The following is a 24,379-nucleotide window of genomic DNA, read 5'->3' on the forward strand; positions in this document are numbered from 1 at the left end:
AAACGGAGGAGGGTCTTTACCTTCCACGAGCATCATAATCGTCATATTTATTAGCTGCAGGTATTCCTTTTTCCCGCAGAATTATTGTCTTCGGTTGCTGGGTAAAGTACAATATTTAATAAATATTCTAGCAACGTTTAATTTGGTAGCGGTATATCAGATTTCCCTGGGCTCCTAAAGATGCACTATTATCATCATCGTCATCACCGCCATCACCTCGAGTGTCAACGGCACGTGTCGTTGCATGCGCCCGTGACAGTATGTCATACATGGGAGCTGCCGCGTTTACCTGCTGGGCGATCCGAATGTCATTAATGTGGCCAGGGTTGTGGGCACTCTTCGTAATGCGTCATGCGCGCATGTGTAGTAATGTGGGTGGGGACCTGGTATGACATGACATTACATCGTTGTCACGTGGCTAGGTTTGACGTCACAGTACACCGTTATCACGTGACTTGGTATGGCGTCACACTCATATGACATCATCATTAATTATGTCAGTTATCCAGCATTACCTAATTGCATTAATAACTATCAATTATACATGTAAGTTAGTGTGTGTTAATTAGTGTTATTATTGATGTGACATCACCATATTCGTCGCGTGGTTTCGGCACGTGATGTCACATAGTGCCGTTTCTTGAGGACACTTTTTTGCGGATATCACCTTGAAACTGAGCCATCTAATGCTTTCGCATTAATAAAAGAAGCCGCTCGCTTCTCCATAGACATAAATACAACGCGCCTCTGTTGTTGTTCTGCAGTCGCAGCTTGTTAAGTGTTTTCGAAGACAGCATACAGAGGACTGAAAAGAGCGTTTGCTGGGTGGCAAAATTTCCATTTACGCTGAGTCCTCTCGCTATGCCGGATAGAGCTAGAAAATCGAAATGTACTGATATGCGTCTGCGTAGCCGTCACTTTGTAAAGTATATCAGCGACCAGTTTTTTTTACATTCGCTAATTATTCTAAAATCTAAGAAGAGTATCGTGAATACCTCCCCTCCGTTCCAATTTTTGACAGTGCAGAAGGTCTGGGTTTGTCATTTGCCGGTTCGTACGTGAATGAGCGAGGGGCTTCCAATACGAACAAGTATACGTGAAGCAGGTTGCCGAATATTGGCACTGATATGCTCAAAAACAGCTAGTGAAGCAAACTTAATGAAAAGGTAAGTACCCTCGGACGTACTGGTGGTAAACGCGTAAGGGACACCCCTCTCCGCAGGTCATAACCTCTCCGAGGGTTGATCCCAGATTATAAGCTTCTCCTATTGCGTGCACATCAGTACTGTCTGTACACACCCTATAAAATAATTACAGACCGCTTGGTGCCGCTAGTTTATACAATCATTTTGGCATTCCTGTCTCACAGGATTCCCAGAATTCTTCGTAACTGAAAACCATCTTAATCGCTTTTTGTTTTTTGTTTGTTTTCTGAGGTCGAGCAGCCGACCTTAACATCAAAATATGAGGTTGAGGTGAGGTTGAGTGAGGTCGCCAGTGGCCTAAGGAAAAGTGAGGTGAGGGCGTCTCATGAGACCTCAACCTCAACTGATGAGGTTGAGGTTGAGTGAGGTCGGCAAATTTTTTCGAGTTTGAGGTGAGGTCGAGATTTTCCAGGTCAAATGCCCACCTCTGGCATTGAACCGCTCTTGCGTGCAGAGTTATTGTTGCATAAGTTGAGAAACTTATCTACCTCTCTCTTTCCTCCCTTTTGTGTCTTTGCAGAAATTAATAACGCTAAAATGTAGAAAAGAGATTAATGCGAATGGTCTTCGCTGTCTTCAATACTGGCTCATGGCACGCCAACGACTTTAGATTACTTCGTCCAAATGCGTAACGGCTCCCGCCTTCTCCGTTTCTTGCTTTGTTTCTAATAGTTTTGCTGCGCACCCTCGCAGACCGCAACGAAAGTTCCTATAAGTTCAAAAAAAAACGCAGTTGCTTTTTTTTCTGCTGCATTTGAAGAACGTTTGAAAGGTTCCTAATTAAGCCCGCACAAAGTGAGCCCTTTTCAGGAAATCTGAAGAAAAACCGCTCTGTTTTTCTCTAGAAGCGGCGATAAACGCACTGATGCCTACCTTTGAGCTCTTACACCAAAGCAGCCTGGGCTTTTTTACAGGCGCACGCGCTCTACCCGCCTAAAGCCCCTTCCTTCCACGGAACAAAAGACGACGAAACTGGATTTGGCTACAGTCGTGTATCATAACGGCAAACACTCTTGACAAGCAAATTAGGTAGCGAGAGCCCGAGATAGAAACCCACGAAAAGAATGTCTCACGCAACAGAGTGAGGTTGCGATCGTTAATCCTTTTTTGGGATGCCTCCATACGCCCTTTTTCCTTCCCGACTAGTGCCACGTTACGTGAGGCAACGAAGCTCGAAACACTTTCCGCGGCGCTCTTTTCTCAAAGGACAGAAGCGCAGAGGAACGACAGACAAGACATGGGGAGGTGCTTTTTTCGAAAGCTAAAGGGAAAATCTTTGAGTTGAAATTGACTTTCGTGTAGGAAGATGCATTTGTTGTATGCGAGTCCCTTTGGCGGCTCGGTGGATATGGCGCTCGGCTGTCGACCTCTTCTGAAGCCGTGGCTGCATTGTGGCCATGACACCTGCAATTTGATAGAAGCAAAATGCAAAAACTCCCATGCACTAATGCTTCGCTGCATCTTAAAGAAACCCGCGTGACCGAAATTAGTCCAGCGCTTTTACTACCGCGTACTGCAAAGCCACTGCGTTGTCTTGGCATATAAAAACTGGAAACTAAAGCACATAAAAACTGGCACATACTCAGATCTTCAGACCGTTCAATCGATCAATCACTGGTTGGTTTATGGGGGTGTAACGTCCCAAAGTTACTCAGGCTATGAGGAACGCCATATGGCGAAGAGCTCTGGAAATTTCGACCACCTGGGGTTCATTAACGTGCGCTGACAACGCACAGTCCACAGGCCCTTTAGCATTTCAACCTCGCAGAAATGTGACCGCCGCGGCCGGGGTCGAACCCGCGTCTTTCCCGTCAGCAGCAGAGCGCCTTAACCACTGATTCAACGCAGCGGCGTTGATCGATCGCAAATAATCAATCAATCAGTCAGTCAATAGATCGATCAATCCTCTCGTTATGCGGATACAACGTGCATTTACTTCTTCAAGCAATCTCAAAGTTCATTTAGTGCGAAACCTCGCGCTTGCAGTCTAGCGTCGCTAAGCAGAACGCTGAATGAGGAGAGCGTGTCAGATATTTTATACTTATGCTCTTTCATGTAATCTCACAATAACAAAAAATCAAGAAGATGCAGTCTCTTATATTTATGTCATAACTGAATCTTTTGTAGCTACGATCTGCGCCATGTAGCCCTTTAACGCACCTTAATTGTTTACAGTCAATTCATAAATGTTGCTGACTGACAGACCAAGTCTACCTTAGCAGAAGTGTATAAAGTCAGATGCATGCTGCTATTGTCAGAGCGGTCGGTAACAAAACACCATGTAGGTCTGGAAAAGAAACGGCATTCTGGAAATCGCACACCGTGACCCAGACACTTAAAACTGGTCTGCTTAAAAATGTAAGTTTTTGTCAGCATTACTTGTCGCCTTTGTAATTACCTGTATAGCTAGGGATGCAGTTTTATTATTTTTGAAGGTTCTATTTTGTTTTCAGATCTGTTGCAAAGAGTACTTGGGAAAGTTATTGTTTACTAAAGAGATTCTTAGACCTCCTTTATTCTTAACTATTTAGCATCTCTGTACTTTACAGCAGGGGGTGACTACTTATTCTCATGTAAAGTTTAGAACGTTTTTACTAAAAAAGCATGCAAAGCATGTCACAAACACGCTTGTCAGATGAAAACTATCCGTGAATCGCTTCTTAGAAACAACTGTGATTAATAAATACATTGTCTACTTGCGAGATGCGTTCAGTAGGTAACGTACCTCAAATTGATTAGTTGTTTTTTCCCCTCCTTTTTCATGTTAGGTGTGGATGTTTGACTACTCTTGGGATACTCCAACACTCCTTGTCACCGCGATAAGGGGCATACTTGCATCACTAACCTTCCTCTCTGTAAATAGCTGCAAGACATATCTCTTTCTGACCATGAGAACTGTTATAAAAAATGTCCCCTTAAGATTCGCACTGCATGCATCCGTCTTGAGATTGACAGTTGACGGGTGAATTCCCCACTGGACCATACTGGAAGGACAGGAGCGGACCCTGTTTGCGTGAGACACTACGACAGTATGTATTTGCGCGGCAGCTTGTCTGAAACTTGAATGACACTGCCTGTGAGCATTCGAAGGCATTAGTATATATGATTAGAAACCTTGCTTAATACGTAATGGCTGGCTAGTTGGCTTAAATTTGTATACTTAAGGCTACAGCACACTAGCAACGCATACAATACAAGAAAAGCAGCGCCTGTCCGCTTCTTGTCTTGTCCGTGTTGCTACTGCGCTGTAGTCTTCTTAAGTATGATTAGAGAATCTAACTCGCAGCTTTTGCTCTAGTCGTTAGTTTGCGCCTGCGCTGCGTCGGCACACAGGCAACGCCAATTTTCTTTCCGCAGTCATTCCCACCTCATCTCTCTCTTCGATTTCTGAGTGGTTACGGGTGTAGTATCTTCTGATCACGCTGTTTTATTTTTTTTTGTACCATTTGTATGGTGGGGCCTCCTGAGCGGGGAAACATCACGATGTCGAGCATGGGGCTTCCAGGAGACCTCATAAAGCATGCAGTAAGATCTCCGTCGACAGGCTATTTCTGGCAAAAGCTTTCAAGTGGCGGATAATTTTCTTATTATTGGGTGTTCTACTGACCGTTCTCTGAGTAGCCAGAATAAACCCTACAGAAACCAAAAGAAGTGCAATGGAATCCAAAGGCTTGTATAAAATATTCAATCCCTCTGCCTAACATGTACAACATCCTCGGAGCACGTATACACAGCATATGCGCAAATGAACGAAGTAATGCTAATCGCCAAAACTAGTTTTGTCAAAAGCGCCTGAACATAAGGTGTTTGTGTAAACAAGCCCGTCCGGTAAGCCTTTTTTCTTATTGAGAGCCTCTTGTGTATAGAACTTGAGCTAAAAAAAAGCATCGACGAGAATAGGCAGACGCAGAGCGTTAAATGGTCTCTCTCTGGGTGGCTAGACAGACAAGTACGCAAAACACAGGTAGACGCTACCCGCATTCACGCCGCTTATACTGCGGCAGCGCACGGGGCGCTCAAAAGATCGGCCGAAGGAACGTGCGCGAAAGCCTTCTGTCCTATGTCAGACTTGAGTAACGGGCCAGAGCAATAGCTGTTTATTACTGCAGCATGCTTGAGTGCACCTCGGAGAAAAATCATTACGCGTGTCAGACACTCTCGGCGAGGAGATAGACTGGCAATTATTCACATTGAACAGGGAGCATCGTTTCGCGAATCTCCCTTAGCGAAGCCGTGCCAGGCGATCAGATGGCGCTCTTGCACAGAGCACACCCGTTTCCACTGTACCAGCTCAAAGTTGCCTCGACCGTCGTGGCCGGTCAGTATACCTGCTTCTTCGCGACGCCATGTCGCATGGATATTATAAATCAACCTATGTAACTGCCCTGCTCTCAACCGCCTGTGTTCAAGATTATGCCTCGGGCATTGTCGCCGCAATATCTGCAAAAGGCAAATGATGAGATGATAGGGCAGCTTTTCTGACCGTGCCTTTTATATTTTCCCATTTATGCGCGATATCCGTGCTATACGAGCAGCTCTAACCAAAAAACGCCAGAAAAAGTGGCGATATACGTGTGACGCACTGGAGAGAATTAGTGTACTTGACCTTATCAGGCGCCGCTCGCCAGTCCACTTCAGAAAAGTTTCTTCATCGCTTAAATAGTTTAAGCAGGTTTCACGAACGCCAATTAGTCAGGTTTCAAAAGCTAAGCAGCATCGATCATTTGTTTTGCAGGTGAGGACAAAATTTTGTACAAAACGTCACACTGGTCGGAAATTTAAAACCTGAACACCAGAATTCAAGAGAATACTCGACACATCAGGGGTCACATATTTTTTACAAAGATGCAAAAAAAAACAGGTAACATAACTTTATTTACTAGTCTGTTGAGGGGAGTGCTACCAAGCTCAATGTCTATTATTTAAATATGTACAGTTTTACTGTTATCGTAACGTTTTAAGATGCTATTTATAAGTATTGTTAATGACTCATAATTCCTAATTATTAATTATTAATCGCCAGTAAGTAATTATATTGCGACCAAGTACGTGAACGACAACAAAGAGAACCAACTGCCTGGGCTTGGCGCTATATATGCTTGAGATTTTGCTGGTTGTTCTCGTGTGGGTTCTACGGCTTGGTGTGTTTTCAAGCTTGTGCGCCTGGACTTGACTCGGTCCCTTCTGCGTAACAATATGTTGTAAAAAATAGATTATATTTACTACATTTACTTTGCTTACAAGCGGACGCGAACAAACGCCACAGCTGTGACATGAGGTCTTTGAGAAGAAGGTTGCTGGAGGAGGCTTAGCCTTAGTTTGAGCAGCCCGCTCTTGCTATCATTTGGCGCCACCACACTTGGGTTCAGCCACAGATCTGTTTGTACCGCTGTTCAAAATTTGGATAAAACACCTTGGCGCAAATAAATTCACATACACAAAAGAGACGCGGAGACCACGGACAGGCGCCTGTACGTGTCTCCTCGTCTCTTTTGTGTATGTCAATATCTTTGCGCCAAGGTGTTTTTTCCAAGTTTCAAGATGTTAAACCAACTAGCCCGGCAACATGCCTTACTGAGCTATTGCTCAAAATTTCTTGCTAGAATCTCATCAACTGCCTTGCTAAATGTTAGAATATTTTCTGTTTTATGCACTATTACATTTTGACTTAATCAATTACTTATTTTTTCTTTTCTTCCAAACGCTTATTCCCTTTAGGTCTATGCCCTACGTGAGATAGATTCCACAGGTGTTGCTGTCCCGAGTGCGTTTCTTTTTGCCTTTACTATGTACAGGTGTACAGCAACCACTGCTTCTAGATTCTTGTCGGATCCCCCAGTGTGGGTATGTACCATCTTTTGAAAGGCTGACGACAAGAACAACAACTGGTTCAATTATACAAGCATACCGTAGAACAGAAACGCTGCTGTTGGAGTTCAAAATCTCGTGTAATCCCCCCCCCCCCCCCTGTGCATCAAATGGCGTCATTTCCTGGCCGCCAGTAGCGGACACCGCGTAACTTTTCATGATGATAAAACTAGAGAAGGCCGAAAGATTCTGCGCGAAAGTGGTCATCATCATGGCTGACTCTTCCTTCTCATTGCAAAGTGTTACTTATAAAATAGTTCGCGCTCACACCGACTAGTTCCGACGGCCTTGAAGAAATCAATGGTATGTACCGAGCATTCCTTTCAGTTTGTCCAGATTTTCTGGGCTTGTTTGCGGATGTGCGAATGTTAGCCAGGGAACATTTCTATTATGACTCCTGCTAGATGCCCGTTGTGCCCCCCGCCAGGACAGCATGTGAAGGTGACTGTCCGCAGATAAAAAGCAAATTCAGATTTCTTACCGCGTTTTACATGCAACCATTGCGAAACTCATTACTTTGAATGCTAAGCTTCTTATGTCAGCGACAAAAACGTAGTGCTTACAGACCACGAAACAGAGCGTCTCCAAGCTACCACCTGCGCATTTTGCTTGGTTTAGTTCACTGGGCACTGCTCCAGTCATTAAACAACATTGCGTATTGCATGCTTGCGCTTTATGGGCACTACGATCAACATACATGATGAACATCAACGTCATTGATTCAGTTCATTTTTTTTATTTAGGACCATTACAAAGTTCTTGGAGCATGGTGGGAAATCCAACAGAAGCATGCGAGGGTCGTTCGTGATCAGTTTGTGAGAGGTTCTGCGGAGTTCTTGAAATTTCAAGATTTTAGTGCAGTTCGCTTAGGTCGGTTTTAGGGAGACTTTAGCATATGAGAGTCTCAATTGTCGAAACAAGTTTCGAGAGTTCGTCATTGCGTCAAGAACAAAAAAAAAGGCCACAATGGGTTTTACCGAGAAATGCGGATTCCGGTACCTCGCGGATAACTTTCCTATCCAGGAAGATGCGTGGTTGACCAAAGGCCCTTTTCCAACAATTTCACCTCTGAAAAACCGAGCAACAGGCCGGGCAAAAACTTGTACCCGTTAGAAAACCGGCGGATACCCGGCGGCACTGGAGACCAAACCCAGCTCCTCTCGAATGCGATGCAGATGCTCTACCACAAGGCCACTGCTTCGGTGCCCCAAGGTGGCTGCCCCTAAAAACGGTGCGCTTTCCTAGAACGAGCTTGGTCATCTTTCCGAAATTTGAAGCCCCATAATGGCCAACCACCAGGCCGGGAGCGCACACGCACCTATTTTACCGGTTAGTACCCGGAGACGCCGAACTGCCTCCCACGGCCGTGCGAATACTCCACCATAGCAAGGGCGCGTCATAAGCCTCCCTTCCAGACGATGCCCCTAAGTGACCGAGCAACTGGTCGAAGGACATCTGTACCCATTTATTCCGGTCGGTTCCCGCCGGTGGCACTTCGGGCCCTCCCACAGACCAAGCCGGACGCTGTGAGACTTGTGGCCCTCCTCTGATGCAGTTTTTACTGTTATTACTGATCAACAATTATATGCACTGATAAAATCCTGCGTGCTCTAACCAAACCTAGTTTCAAAACTATGAGCGCAGTTTCATTCTGGTGCAGCCGCGTGTTCGATGGCTTTACTATATCTCACTTCTCTTCCTGTAAGGCTTTGAATGACACATCCGCTGTGGTTATGCCCTGTCCACTATGCTGGGCGGTAACAAATCTCTTCTGTGAAAATGGGAATCTCACCCATGCTATTTCTCTATACCAATTATTATTTGTCATAGCTTACGAACAAGAGTGTCCAATAGCAATCCGTTTATCTTAATATCGCCTGCTCATGACAAGCTTTTACTAGCGTCAAGAGAACAGAGCTGTATTATGCTCTATGTTTCCAACCATGCAAAACAGAGAAAAATGAATGTACTCTGTAGAAGAAGAAGCACTGTTTTATTGAAGATCATAAGTAAACTGTGTTGAATGAGGCGGGAGCAATCAGCATGCGTCAAAACATGGTGTCGCATACGGGTTTCGTCGCGAAGCACACATAATGAATCAAACTGTAGAGTTAAGCGCATGCCATCTGACTTGTGGAACGGTCTATGCTGGCATCGGCGGCAGGGATGGTCTCACGGTGTACCATGGGCCGTCTCAACGGGAGCTGTAGCCTTCTCCTCCCCTGGGCACAGAGCTTTCGTGATTAAATTTGTAGACAGCGTGCGCTTCCAACCACGATTTCATGCCGTCGTAGTAAATCCTGCAAGAAATCGTCATGCTTCATTGTTCGCTGGCACTGCTAAGCGCTCCAAAAAAAAAAAAGAACGCAGGTGGTGGTTTACCAGGTCAGGCTTCTTAAAACGAGGTAATTAAAACCTTAATTTGGACATTTCCTGGAAATCCTAGAATACCGAGTCGTTTGAGAATAACTGTATATGGTGAAAGCACGAAACCCCACGAGGTTCCAGGGGAGGAATTACTGCACAGAAATTTACATTTTTCTGTATTTGGATTAATTTCGTCCCGAGGGTTGTCTGAAATATATGACTACACTATACCGTTTGCTCCTGGCGTTAACTTCAGGAGCAATCCTCTCTAAAAATGAAAATAATGTTTGTTTTGGCGAAGCTTGTTAGTACTTAATTTCTTTTTTTTTCTTGTCAAACGCCTCAGCACAAGACTCGCTAACGGATGACGTCGAACTCTCCGCTGCTCTGTGCCCGGCGTTGGTGGTTTACAGGCACCGCGGCCACATAGTGACTGCATAGAGCAGCAAATTAAGGCGTGACTCTACATGGCGAATTTACAATCCGAATTTCATGCGCCTTCGCTGCACATAGCCATGCGGACCATGTTGTTTACGTCCAGCTGTGAATCAGGACCGAAGCTCAAGCGATCAGAAGAGGTGTCGGCAACTCCAATACAAAGAAGAGCTGACCTTTAAAGCTTGTCCCACGCACAGGTATACGATGCTGCTCTTTTTCTGCGTGGCGTCGCGTTTGGCGAAGCTACCGTAGACACAGCTTCGGCAAGAGCGCATTTCGAAAAGGCTCGTAATATGTGATCCGAAAGATATTAGGAAGTTGTAGGAAGGGCGAATGGCAAATATGCTGTGAATAATAACATCCATCACCTATATTCGAAAATTGCGCCTTGAAGAATAAAGATCTATTATGGAATGAAATAAAAAATGTTCACTTCTCACCGCACTACACGAGATGCGGTTTTCGTGTTTTAGAGCGTTAGCTCTTATTCATCACGTTTCTCGATTTCTTGGGGTCTGCTACCACCTCCCTTCGGCGTGGAATTGTCCGAGGAATTCAAGATGGCGGCCCCCATAGTAACTCAATCTAGCAATACAATTGGTGATTGGTTGGTGACGTTATTAGCATATCTAATTGGTAATTGATTGATGAGGTCACTGATTTTGTCATGTCGTAATGAACTAGTCACGTGAGTATGTTTAATCGCTGATAACACAGTATTTAATGATGTCATTATAAAACGAATTAGATATTTTGAATCCTCTAGATGAGTTGAACACGTTGGACACCAATATTAACTAATTAAATTAATATTTAGTTACGGCTAGGCTTGAATAATATGCTTATAATTAATTAACCGAGGACGTCATTATCTAACTAATGGCATATTCGTAACGGGCTCAATAAGTACAACATGTAGAAACAAATATCGCCTAATTAGGTTAATATTTAGTTATGATTAGGATTAACACGGCGGCTGTGACGTCAGGACTCGCCAGCTCACAATTTCATACCTCTCGGCGACCGGGCATCTACCGCCTTGAGGTAAGGAAAAATGGCCCTCGAAAGAGTCGAAAAGCTTTTTCAGCCCAGATTGGTCAAAAATATCCGAACTCAAGGCGGTAGGCACCCGCTCGCCGCGAGGTATGGAAAACTAGCCTGATACCGTGGTAATACATCGGATGGACGATAGATTGTGCTACCAAACAGCTAACGCTCGTTACTTCAACGTCTTCCAGACGGTGGCGGCTTATTTTTTTTTTACATGGAGAGCCGATCCAGCACCTGATTAAAACACTTGGCGGCCTTCTTAACCATATTGTTTAACAAGAAATTGCCATATCACTAAGGTTGCCTGCTATGGTGTCTGCAATGAGTGTCTACTACGTCTTGCAGTTTTCCCGCCAAAGTTCCGGTTGGAAGTCGTTCCATTGCCGTGATATGGTATGCATTCTTCGTCACATTCTAAATTGTTGGAGTACCTTTACTGGATTAGGTTGAATTATACTAATCCGATCCACTTATCCACTCTAATCCACCCACTCATCCGAACCAATCTACCTTAATTTTCTTGGGCGGATATAATTCTAAAATTTTGGCGGTCCTTAAATATTTTGGGAGGCGGGCCAACTTTCAAATTTCGAAAGCCTTCAGATTTTCAAATTTGGTGGTGCCATATAATTGGCCCACTGGTGGTCACGTGCTGTTGCTGTCATGACCCTCTCAATCGCATTCATAGACACTGGGGAGTCATCATGCCTCCACTAGCGCAGTGATACAGTAGTTAAGCGATATACCACTGCGCCAGCATTTGGATTTTCCAAACGCAGCCACCGGTGGGCCTTGTGAGATCCCGGTTGCTCTTCCCGAGCTTGTACGGCTTATGCGAAGCGCCACGTTGGGCATGTTGTGATGACGCCGCAAGGTCACCTACCTCTCTCTACCAATCATTAATTAAGCCACATACCACAGTGGGAAGGTTGTGATGATGTCACAAGGTCACGTGACTTCTCGGGGCTAATCAGAAAATTTTTTGACAGAGAAGCCGGAAATTTTTTTTAGTCGACAACCTAAGCCTTATCGCATTGACAAATGGTTTAAATTGGAATCCCAAACGACATAACTGGAACATAAAGAACTTTACAAGGGCGCCGCTAGTTATAGTATCTTTATTGCACACCTTACACACAAAGCGACAAAGCACAGTCATATTCTTTTGATAAAAACCAGAGCTTGAAAGACGCGGACAGGAAGGGAGACACACACTGCGCGGAACTGACAATTGAATTTTGTTCATGAAGCGGATAAAACAGTCGACAACCAGTCCCGTCACATGTTGCTTTGTACCCTCAACTTCCCTCCTCCAAAAATGCCCTTTCTTTCGCTACCAGCGAAAGAGACGTGCTGCTCACGCGTGTCTTTATATACTCATATTATTATTGCCTCGGTGATTTCTCGTGTTGCCTGGTCTCGATTTAGATCAATTATCAGTGTATTTTGTTAACACAGTTCCCATCCTTTTCATTTCTTGCGTTCCTTTTGTGCTCATTGAGCCGATCATTCAAACATTGGCCAGTTTGACCCACATAAGTTTTCCCACACGTCTGCGGAATGCGCTACACAAATTCTTCAGCGCATGCGACCATGGGTTCTTAAAAGAACCCATGGAAAGACTGCAAAAAGAAACACAATTGTGTTTCTTTTTGCATTATTTGGCTTTTTTTCCGGAAAGCGAAGTCATTTTACAGACTTTTCACAATCTGTTACATGCCGAGGAAACCACCTTCGTTTTCACTCGAGAGGTAGTTCTTTTGAAACTGTCGAATAATCTACGGATGTATGGGATCACCACCATCCTCTGCTTTTCTCTAGCTAAGTCTGACGCTTGTTTGCCTTCCATGAAGATCTTTACGCATACCTTCTGCCGCCGAGGCCAAAGCACGGGAGGGATACCCCGCATCTTTCATCCCTTCCACTTGCTGCCTAAACCTTGCATGAACAATATGCGGGCATGACTTTCGCAGCGCATTACGAAAACATAGTTTCATAATCTCCCTCTTCGCCAGCTTCGAATGCGCCGAACTGAATGGTAACAGGCCTTTGTTGCCTCGAGGCTGGTACATCCAACGAAGCACCAGGAAAGCACCGAAAAATCACCAGAAAATCATCCACGAAGCATGCGATTTGTGGATGATTTTCTGGTGATTTTCGGTGCTTTTTAAAACTCATGCAGGCAATTATGACTCTGCGGTTCTAGACTTACTTGTTTTTGTGATTGTCTCAGTGCATTGACCAGCACTTGTGAAAAAAATGACTGATAGCGCTGTTCGGTACTTGGACATAAAGCTCCTGCTCTCTGAAGATCATGCATGCTGAATGTACCAGCCTCGAGGCAACAGAGGCCTGTTACCATTCAGTTCGGCGTATTCCAAGCTGGTGAAGAGGGCGATTATAAAGCTATGTTTTCGTAATGCACTGGAAAAATCATGCCACATATTGTTCAGGCGAGTTTTTTGCAACAGGCGGAAAGGCTGAAAGATGCGGGGTATCCTTCCCATGATTTGGTCTCGGTGGAAGAAAGTATGCTTAAAGACCTTCGTGGCAGGCAAACAACTATCAAAGACTCAGCTAGAGAAAAGCAGAGGATGGTGGTGATACATACATCCATGGATTATTCCACAATTTGAAGAGAACTACTTCTCGAGTGAAAACAAAGGTTTTTTCGGCACTTGACTAATTGTCAAAAATTTCTAAAATGACAACGCTTTCCGTAAAAAGAGGCCAAACACTGCAAAAAGGAACATGAAGTCCCCATGGGCGCATGCGCCGACAGAGTTGTGTACCGCATTCCGCTGACATCCGGGAAAACTTATGTGGGTCAAACGGGCCGATGTTTTAATGATTGGCTCAGTGAGCACAAACGGAATGTAAGAAATGAAAACGATGGGAACCTTGTCTTACACTGCTGAGGCTGCAAGTGTGTATAAAGATACAGTGATAAACTGACCGAAACCGACACCAGACAACACGCGAAATCATCGAGGCAAAATTAATCTTTGAGTGTAAAGACACATGTGTGAGCACCACGTCCCTCTCGTTGGTAGCGAAGGAGAGGACATTTTTGGAGGGGGGAAGTTGAGGGCACTTAGCAACATGTGACGGAACTGACTGTCGACTGTTTAATCTGCATTGCTGATATTTAGCATCTCTGCATGAATAAAACTTAGTAGTCAGTTCAGGGCAGTGCGTGTGTGTGTCTCCCTTTCTGTCTGTGTCCTTCAAGCGGTTGGTTTTTATAATTGCATAACCAACTAGCTCGACAAGCCACACTGTCAAAGCACAGTCTTCCTCACTACACCACTGATGTGCAGTAAATACGACTAATAATTATGTGCCCGCTTTGATTTCTGCTACTACGATAAGACATAGCTTATGTGAAACATGCATGCTAACTTGCCTGTAAGAATAAGATTTTCAAAGAAATCAAGGGGTTTTATAAATTCAGATAGAATGTATTTTTCTAATAATAAAGGAGTTTTCGCTGAAAAACTTCTGAAAGGTATTCCTTCTTCAGCTAAAATACTACAATTTGTAAATAAGAAGGGTAGGTAGGTAGTATTGTGAGGTCTAAGAAGAAAGGCCTCGGCAGCCCTGGGAGAAGGCAGTGCAGATAGGCGCATTCTCTACAGCTTTGCAGATCTGTCCTCCTGAACTAGTCACTACGTTAGTGCCGATTTGCCGCCACCGTGGCTCCAAGAAGCTGTCGTCCTACGCCTTTCTTTACCGAAATCCCACCGCTTCCGCCAAAAGTGCAGAGGATAAAAGCCCATCCATCACGGGCCTTGTGTTATGTCCTTTAGCAGCACGTCAACTTTTCTGGCGACTCTCAGCCTCATATGACTAGCTCCCGTATGAACTGAAAATCTTTCCAGGATGTCTATTTCAACGCCGTTGACGGAACACGGGAAGTGTGGGCGTAGTCGTTTAGTTTTCAATTGGTATGAAGAACAGCGAACAGATTGAATAAATCTAAGCTTCAGTGCATTGAACAACACATACACTGCGGAAGCTGTTAGAGATGAAATTCGGGTCGCATTATTGCGCTCGTCTATAGGTTTGAATTCATACTACACTAAGATAAACAACGTATCAGCTATAGGGAAAAGTCGTGAACAGAACAAACAGTTTTTAATATTGGGTTCATGATAGAAAAGCTCCCAGATAATAAAAACCTTTCCGTGGCAAGCATTTTTCGGCACAGCATGTGGCTTGCACTCCCACGTTATGTTCTCATTTATGAAAGTGTACAAGCCTTTGTCTTACGTTATGTCCTTATGGTGGCGGTAAATTCCCAGAAATTCAGCTTGCTGCCTCATGCTACTGAATTTTCAACGTGGCTGTATATGAGCTAACAATCGCAGAATCGAGTAACCAGTGTAAAAAACACCAAGAGGCACACAAGACCATACATAGTGTAGCCTATTTGAACATTTTGTCCGGTTAGCGAATTACAAGAAATAATTTAAAAACATTTATGCTCCTTAACGGTACGAATTTCTTACTGCATTGCGGGTTGTACTTAAGTGTCAGCATGCTATGCAGCCGTCTGACAAAACGCATATTATACGAAACAATAAATTACTTATTTCTCACATTTGTTTACCATACTGACATGTTTTTTTTACTGTAGCATTGCGGTGCGCCAGAGAAATTACAATGTACTTTACCTGAAATGAGTGCGTTTGAGAGCATGGTAGGTGTGCGTTTGCGTATACTGGGAGCATATACGACAAGTCAATGCTAAGCCTAATTTTCTTTTTGTGAAACATTTCCTAAATCACTAAAAGGCAAAAATCAATTCAGGAAACATTTCTTTGTTCCTTCCGCCTTTTTTTGGACCAAGAGGAATAATTATCCCTCGCCGACTTTTTACGGTAAGTACTTGTGAAACTTTTGTCAGAACAAGAGAAATATTTGTCGGAATCATAAGCGCGAAAATCGTGAAAGTTTTCTCCATCTTTTTTGTTGCTGCGATGAATGCTTTGTTTACTTTGATTAAATACACTTACAGCATGGTCTGGGAATTATACCAACCGCGCACTGAACGACTTATTTAGCCCCTTGACCATAACTTGAACGCGACGAGACGCGCCCTAAATCGTTTTGAGATTGAAACAAGCTGCTGCCGCTAACGTATTTATTGGAGCCCCAGTTAAGCTTTATCGTACTGTTCGTAAAACACAACGTCCATGATATTCAATTGTGGATTCTGGTAGTCATAGAATATATAGACAAAACACGTTGTAAAACCAGCAGTTATGTTTCATACCCAGAAACGCAAACTAGTTTGTAGAGAAGAAAAAAGCCGGCAGAGGCACTTAAGACTGCTTACATCTTAGAAGACGTAAGGCTGTCTGCTCAATTTCTGAACTGATAGGCCCGGCGTGCCTTCCAGCCTAAATGGATAAAGACGCGGGATCCACGACCAGGATTTATAGAAAACCAACGTAAAGGCGAACGAGTCGTCTGAAGAAACGCTGCCTGGACTGGAGGTTGCGGAAGTAGTGACGGAAGAAAGGGCGACAATGGCGGCGCCACGTGGCCGATTATGCCACGGGCGGAGCATTGCTTTCATCAGACACTCTGGGGATGACAATTGGCAGACGGCTGCGACTTCGACAAAATTCCCGCGTTTCGGACAAAAGGCGGGGGAGTCCGGGGTTGCTCATCCAACTGCTGGGAAACTGCTCGGCATTCGTTTGCCACGGGGGTGCCGACCTCGCAGCTGTGCTCACTGGTGACATCGATGCGGCAGTGTTTGAGGAACTGTCTTTTCATCTTCCCTTCGACGAACTGTGAGAGCATCAGCACCGCCCACCTGGAGCTGTGTTGAAATCAACGTGACAGTGTTCGGGGACTGTCTTTTATCCTTTCAGGCGACAAGCCGTGACAACATCAGCACCGCCATCTGCCGTGGGCGATGCAACCAGTGCCTGCATGTCTATCTGGATTGGACATCGTTCTCCGAACTGTATTCCCCAGTCAGGGATTTGGGAAATACGAAGGGTATTTAACGAGCTTCTGGTTTGGCACCCAGAGACTCCCCGTTGGCGGAGAGAGACTCCCGTTTGCGAAGAGACCCCCGTCTGCTAAGAAGCTTCGTTTTACTGAGGGGCATTCTCAGTTGCTCCTACTTGTACATTATGTAAATAGTCTTTGTATAGAGTTTTCTTTGCGTTTTCCTTCGTAACCACGTCTGCGATCATCCTCGTTCCTTCTCCGGCCCGACCACGCCACCTGCATCCCAATAGAACCCAGTCGCCGCGCGGCGACGTGATGTAACTCGATTCCACGCATTTCGCGATTCTACCTCTGCATGGCTCTACGTAGCCGCCACCGCACCTCTTCTGATCTGCGCACTAACTTCGTAAAAGCAGCCGCCGCCGTACCGCGGCCCGCGCTCCGGTTTAAAGGTATGGCGCGATAGCTGATGCGGTATTGCACATATATACTCAGGATGTTTCAGGGAAGACTGAGAAATTATCAAAAATAGGGTTTTTCGGGTAAAAATATCGATTTTGCGGCGTAGTACTACCAGCGTTGGCGGACACCGAAAAGCCGGTGAACTCTCTTAAGTGGTAAGCCGGTTGCCTTATTTCTGATAATTAACTTTTTAACTATCACAGCTAGGCAACTGGTTGAAATCAGAGATTTGTAACCGGTCGCTAGTAATAGCCATGTATCAGTTTTTAGAATTTCGAAAGCCTGATTATCCTCGGCGCTGTGCCTCAACAAAATTCGGCTACATCATACCAAGGTCGATGTGCTTTCGAAACACATGCAGGCAAAGCAACCTTTCCAGAGCGCGTAACTAGTAAAAAAAAAGCCAAATTTTGTCGAGCCACAATTCCAAGGGTAATCGCGGTTTCTAAATTCTAGAAACTGATATGGGTATTACTAACTACCGGCTGCAAAACTCTAATTGCAACTAGGCGCCTAACTGTAATGCTTAAAAGTTAATTAGTTAGCCAGCTTGCTACTTAAGGCGATCCACCGGTTTTCTGGTGCCCGCCAACGCTGGTAATACTACTTTGAAAAACTCGTATTTTTACCTAAAGAAACCTATTTTTGAGAATTAAAGTCTTCCCTGAAGCACTTTGTGTGCAGAATTGGGCGTCGTATGCTTAACATTCATTGGTCCCTGGGAGTTCTCATATCACACATGGCGCAGTGGTGCAGTGGTTAAGCGGTACGCCACTGCCCTGGGATGGGAGGTACTGTCACGGTGGGCCTTGTGCGATCCAGGTTACTCGCGGGACCAATCACACGTGTTTTCACTCAATGGCGCAAGTAAGGCTTGCGTCTTAAAAAAGACACGATCGTGACTCAAGCATAAACGATGAAGTGCGAAAAGAAGAGCAAAAACGCCTTTCATTTCGGCGAAAGGTATCTTGGTACACTCTACAGCAGAGGTTTAAAATAAGTTTCCCTGGAAGAAATCGAAATAGTTCCCAGAGCTTGTGCAGCAATTCGGAAAGCATGCCCAGCGAGGTCGCACTTTTAAATTCGCAGATCAAGTACACGCAATCTCGAGGAGTGAAATGAAAATCAGAACGTGCGCTTGCACCCGCGCAGAAGACCGGAAAGAACGAGTTCTGTAATCCCAAGCCGGCAGCCGCTTCGTGTTGTGTACGATGAAGAAATGCAGATTGGAGCGCATACATCTCATCAACCATCTCATCAGTCGTGATGAGATAAAAAAAAAACGCGCGTTTTTAATACGCGCGTCTACGACATGTAACGCCCTCCTCATTCGTCCAAGGTGCGCAGAATAAAGAGGCAAAAAGAAACGAGCAGAACATCCAGTGCCAAGCCGAGTTTTTTTTTTCTTTATCTTTCACGGGTGAGGAAATTTCAATCGAAATCCAATCAGGTCGGCTTGAGCCGACAGGGGCTGCCTCGCGGCGCTTCCCGTTACGAGGAACACGACAGCAGCGCCGCCGCTCGCGCAAGGCGATCTGCAAAGCGGCACCCGGGAGCATACGTGCTTTCCAAGGGAGGCAGGTCAGTGAAAAGGAGTCCAAGAGTAGGAGGAGGCGACTATGCCCACAACGCGTAACTGTGATGGAAGCGCGCGGCGCGCATTGATCAAGGCTGATTAGTGAGGCGTCCTGTTCGGAGCGCTTCCAATTGGGCCGGTCGATGATCCCGCCGGTGTCGTGCTTTATAAACCGCGGTGAGGAATTAGCGCGGGCCCACCTTCTAGCCGCACATCTCGGGCGCCGGAGCCGAGCCCAGCCGTCGAGCCTAGATACATCCGCGTTTGTGCGCGTGAAGCGCGCCCTGCTCCGCCGGTGTTTGGCTTTTCACGGGTGCTTTCCTTGTTCCCATGAAGAGACGTCGAAGGTGACCCATGCCTGTTTCCACAGCGTTTCAGCATTACGTACAAGTTGGACGCGCACGAAGCGGACGCTTTCTTTCTTGGCACTAACCCTACCAGATATATTTCGCTACCTCCCTCTGCGCTCCCTCTGATTTGTGATGGTTTAGCAGCAGTAATGCACGTGGTCTAATACCTGGATGTCATGTGAAGGAGAGAAAGTTTCCTCGACACCTGGCGAGAAGGAGAAGGTAGTCCAGGTAGCCCTTCCTTTCGGCTACCTAGTACCAGGCGTTCACGTTATTAATGAAAGTATTCGACACCACTGAATCATTTGATCAGATTGCATGAATACACCAGACGGAGGTGAAACCGCTTTTCTTATCAGTAATTAAAATCTGAGACATATGAAAACGATTTCGACAACACAGGAAATAAAAAAACGAAGAGCTTCATACGTTTTCTGTCTTTACTAAAGCCAGAAACGCGCCCGAATGTTGTGCCAATACAAAATGCAGATTCATTCACGCAATTCAACTTTCAGTTATACTTGCTCTCATCACAAAAGTGCATTATAGCGCATGCTTTAGCCGAAGTCAGCTACTTGTGGGAGGGCTAGTTTAATTAGAGTTTGGCATAGCCCATCACGCCACCGTTACCCTATTGCGCCAGCAACAACATATGCGCATGCACAGATGGTACCCAGGCCCGTCGAGCCCGTCTGCGCAAGCGCTGTTGGCGGCTAGCGGTGGAGGTATGCGCCAACTGAAAGCTTTCTGTTAACATTTCTGGAGTGCAAAACGTTCTTCATAGGCCATCGCCGTGGGTTTCATATCGTTCGACGATTTGCTCATGTGAATTCCCCTTTGGCGGTGCTGTGTGTTTTGAGCATTGGCGGCTAACGTTCGCGCTAAGTGGTAGCGCCAGGCGATATACGCTATGCTGATACCTTTAAATGGTTTTAGCGCAGCGTTACCGCATGCCACTATCGCCAGGTGCCAATACCGCATGAACAGGTGACTCCAGCAAACCACGTGAGGGAGTGATGCGGGATCAACTGACCCCCCAGGAACATCCGCGCGTGAGCTATTGACGACTGCCTGCAGCAGTATGAAGTAACGCTATGCTAAAATTACCTAGTATGCACTGACACCCATCGCGCCTTTCACGGGAACTCTTCCCCTGGTCGCACAGGTACTCGAGCGTGACGAGATGCAAAGAGTTTCTGACTTAGCACCTGTCAGGGCACTCGTGAGAAGGTTGATTAACTTGGAGCACACAAATTACTTTTCAGAGTAAAAAGTAATGTAGCTCTAATCTGAAACTGCGATGTCACGAGGAAATTGTTCAGAAAGAGTGTAGAAAACATGGCTTCCTTTTGACCGAAGTATATCAACTCAACTATCAGAAAATAATTATTCATTGCGCTGGTAAATATTTTTTTTTGAGCCGGAGGTTTCCTGAAGCGCCCTATGTATATTAAAGAAAAAGGTTCTCATGAGCTGGATGTCATATGACAGAGTCATTAAGAAAGGGACGCTGATATGCCGTGTACAATCGCGACATTAGATGTCTTAGGCCGTGGCACTGCAACGGTTTTCCATACTTTAAGCCACTCGGGGATGACAAAGTATTGAGATCTAGAAATCATGAGTACGATTATGGAGCGTAGTCTGGTATACAGTGTCGAGCGAGCACTCTGCGGTCGGAAGGAAACTGCGACAGGGCAGCCTACGAGCTACTGTTTCCTCTGTAGTTATTCTTCAAGGTGGGGAAGAATACGTAAATGTGCATGGGCAAAAAAATAGAATGTCAATAAGAGCACATTTGCCTAATTTTTCGATTTGCCTAGATTTCGAAAGCCATAAATTCGGTAATCTTCCCAATATAACAATTATACATATTGTAGATAGGAAGGAAGAAGATGAACACAGTCTCAGCGGAACCCCGAACATATTGCGAGAATTTTCAGCTTCTAGATCCACTAAATCACCTGCCAATATGCCCTTTTCCTACACAGGATACGTAGCCACTCCCTGAAGTTTACAAGACAAAGACAAAGGTACAGTAGGAAGAATATACTCAGCTAGGATGATTAATGTGAGATTCCGCGGCGATCAGCTCAATCAGCCTCTTGTGACATCGGGGAAACTAGTGATGAAGGCAGTACGGCCAGTGCAAACAGGCGGCGTGAACCTTTTTAGTCGTCGTTTACTCCGACGTAATGACCTGCGGAGTCGGCTGTCATTCGTGTTAACTCTGTCTTCGGAAGAGAGCAAAACAGCCTGGAGCACAAACGGAGGTGTACAGGATGGGCCTGCTCTGTCAGACCTGAGTGCATTGCGCCTTTTCTTAAAATTTTCCACGACCGGCATCTGTCGCAAAATTCCGTGTCACTCACTGAATCTCCTAACTGTGGCGTCAGAAGCCTTTTTCTCGAGCGGACGGTGAGAGCGCCGCACTCATTTCAGCGAAAGTGCGCGTATGATCGCCAACGAGTGAAACGCGATAGCAGAGCGAAATACAGCCTCCATGGGCCGTTGGGGAAGCATTCGCCGTAGTGAAAGTGCAGCGAACTGAATTGCGCATGCGACTCAATAATGTGCTTATTTCAATAATTCGATGCTTATTTCAAGAAATCCAATGGTTACTCAAGGAACTCATTCCAAAGTGATTCAAAATCCTCGCATGTATTGTGTAAATAGTTGGCACTTCCGATAAACTGACTAGGCCCTGGCCTAAGCACCGTCGGTGCTCTCTGAGGAACTATGTAATATCTTAATAAACAATAAACAAATAAACAAACTTCAACACTTTACGGCTCATCATTTGTATTTACCACTGAAAACTTCGAAAACTCAGCTGGTTCGTTTGCGATTTCATGCTGCTTTTCGGGCACGAATGCATGCTGGGCGGTGAATGTTCCCAGCTTCAAGAGACACATTATTGCCTCTCGTTCGAGCATTCTCGTCGCGTATTTTCTTCTAAAATAGGTCCTTCCTTTACTCCTTCTCGAACGTCTAAGTGGTGCAAATGCTCTCGTTAATATGTTCGGTCATTGCTCAGGAGCACAGCCACACCGATCTTGAGCAGATACAGAACCCCGAAGTTATGCTTGTGCAAGCACGGCTCTGCGAAGTTTCGCGGACGAAAATTGTTGCATGTGTGTCGAAAAGGTGCAATTTTACTCTGAAGCAGTACCTTAGCGTTTTCTGCAATGTTTGCTGAAGTGAAAGCGCACGCGTGCTCAAATTAGTGCAACTATCGGCAGTGTATAGAACGAAGTTCTAGGAAGAGGATTTCGCAAAAGTCAATCCAACTCAAAAGTTTAATGCAGGTTTGCCCAAGTGGTATTTCACTGTACTGCCGAGCGGTCTTAGGTGTCAGAGCCGGCAGGTCTCAGGTCTGCTGGTCACCGTGTGAGGGTGTGCTGGGAGGCCTTTCACTCAAAGATTATTTCAAACGAATGGCGTGAGGGAGCCTGTGCTGTTCGCATATTACGGAGCATCTCCCCAGACATCCACATCTGACCGCGGCGCAGAATATACTGAGAATAATGCGCGTAAATTAGCGCGTTTAATTCGTTGGCGACTGTACTTGTGCCCACACCCATGTTAGAAAAGCGGCTTAACTAGCGAAAAGAGGTCCATATGCAGGTTACCTAGCTGAAGGGAAGCGTTGGCGCTAAAAAACAGCTAAAAGACAGTACACATTCCTGGATCCCCGTACCAAAAAGCGTTCATGCTACGGTGTAAATCTGGCGCAAATGAGATGGATATGTGAGCGTAAGTGAAGCGCAACAAACACCTCTTTTGCTTTGCAAAAATTGTTGACAAAGCACCACAGCTCTTCTTGAAGAAGCGAACCAAAGTACACAAGTAATTTGCTTTACAATTTCATTTTTTGTGTTCTGCGCAGTTCTACAGGCTTCCTTAATTTGCAGTCTATATCAGTTCTCAAGTGTGTGGTACTTAAAACACTGCACAGTTTCAAAGCCGGATATCTCAAAATGCAGCATAAACGCGGTTAACTTTGTTAGTGAGGATGAGAAAGTCGACATAATTATCCATTTTCTACGCCCCCGGGGGGGTTTGAGTCAACATCGAGTGCTGCCGCTCTAAAATCACTTTGATAGATTGTGCTGTATTAAACTGTCGTGCGTCACAGGAATATTTTTTTCCTGTTATAATAAGACAGCATTCTTCCTTCGCCTGTTGGGGAGTGTTTCGACACTACAATGACTCCTCATGAAAGGGTGCTACTCTTTGGCTTAGCAGAAGTTTGGTAACTAATGGGTTTGAAAGTGCGACAAATAGCTGCTTCATCTTACGGTGCATACGTATCGGGTTGTAATCAAATTTCTGGCAGTACGATGTTTTCAACACAGCGACTAGTTTGAGCATATTACAAATATCACCTTAAACTCCTCGAGGTGAAGGCGGAAGTTAGCGCCATGGTTTTTGTAAAGGCATGCGAGAAACATTCTGTAAGTGTTTAGCTTCTTTATTTGCTAACGATTATGGATATCAAAGCTATAGGAACCAAACGCAGTCTCTTCAGCCAAATGTGAAATCAGAAATGCATTATCATTTCAACTGTGCGGCTGACATATCGATATCGTGAAGAACTCAAGGCTACAAAGAATTCTCTCGTGAGGGCGCTGCCCTCGTTTCGAATAGTAACGCTCCATTCCTCCTCCTATACATACTCGGTGTAAGCATTTCCATATTTCTCGTCGCACTTTTCGAAGTGATGGTTTGGTTTTATGGTTTATGGGGATTTAACGTCCCAAAGCGACTCAGGCTATGAGAGACGCAGTAGTGGAGGGCTCCGGAAATTTCGACCACCTGGGGTTCTTTAACGTGCACTGACATCGCACAGCACACGGGCCTCTAGAATTTCGCCTTCATCGAAATTCGACCGCCGCGGCCGGGATCGAACCCGCGTCTTTCGGGCCAGCAGCCGAGCGCCATAACCACTCAGCCACCACGGCGGCTACTTTTCGCAGTGAAAATGGCATCCACCGTAAGACAGGTTCTAAGTCTTTAGAAAATATGGCGGCGGAAAAAGTACAACGAAGGTCGCCTGGTTTCTTGTGCAAGAGGAGCGGTTACTGTGTAGC

General features: G+C 45.3%; 1 protein-coding gene across 1 annotated transcript in view; it reads right to left on the bottom strand.

Annotated features, from left to right (window-relative positions):
* Positions 1-9,138: 9,138 nt before the first annotated feature.
* LOC144094634 (uncharacterized) overlaps positions 9,139-24,379 on the bottom strand; it is a 73,735-nt gene continuing 58,494 nt past the window's right edge. The window contains exon 7 of the mRNA XM_077628560.1: positions 9,139-9,373. Within this exon, the coding sequence (XP_077484686.1) occupies positions 9,268-9,373 (106 nt within the window). The 3' untranslated portion in view covers positions 9,139-9,267. The remainder of the gene's footprint in view (positions 9,374-24,379) is intronic.

Source organism: Amblyomma americanum, chromosome 1, assembly GCF_052857255.1.
Source record: "Amblyomma americanum isolate KBUSLIRL-KWMA chromosome 1, ASM5285725v1, whole genome shotgun sequence".
NCBI classification, from domain to species: Eukaryota; Metazoa; Arthropoda; class Arachnida; order Ixodida; family Ixodidae; genus Amblyomma; species Amblyomma americanum.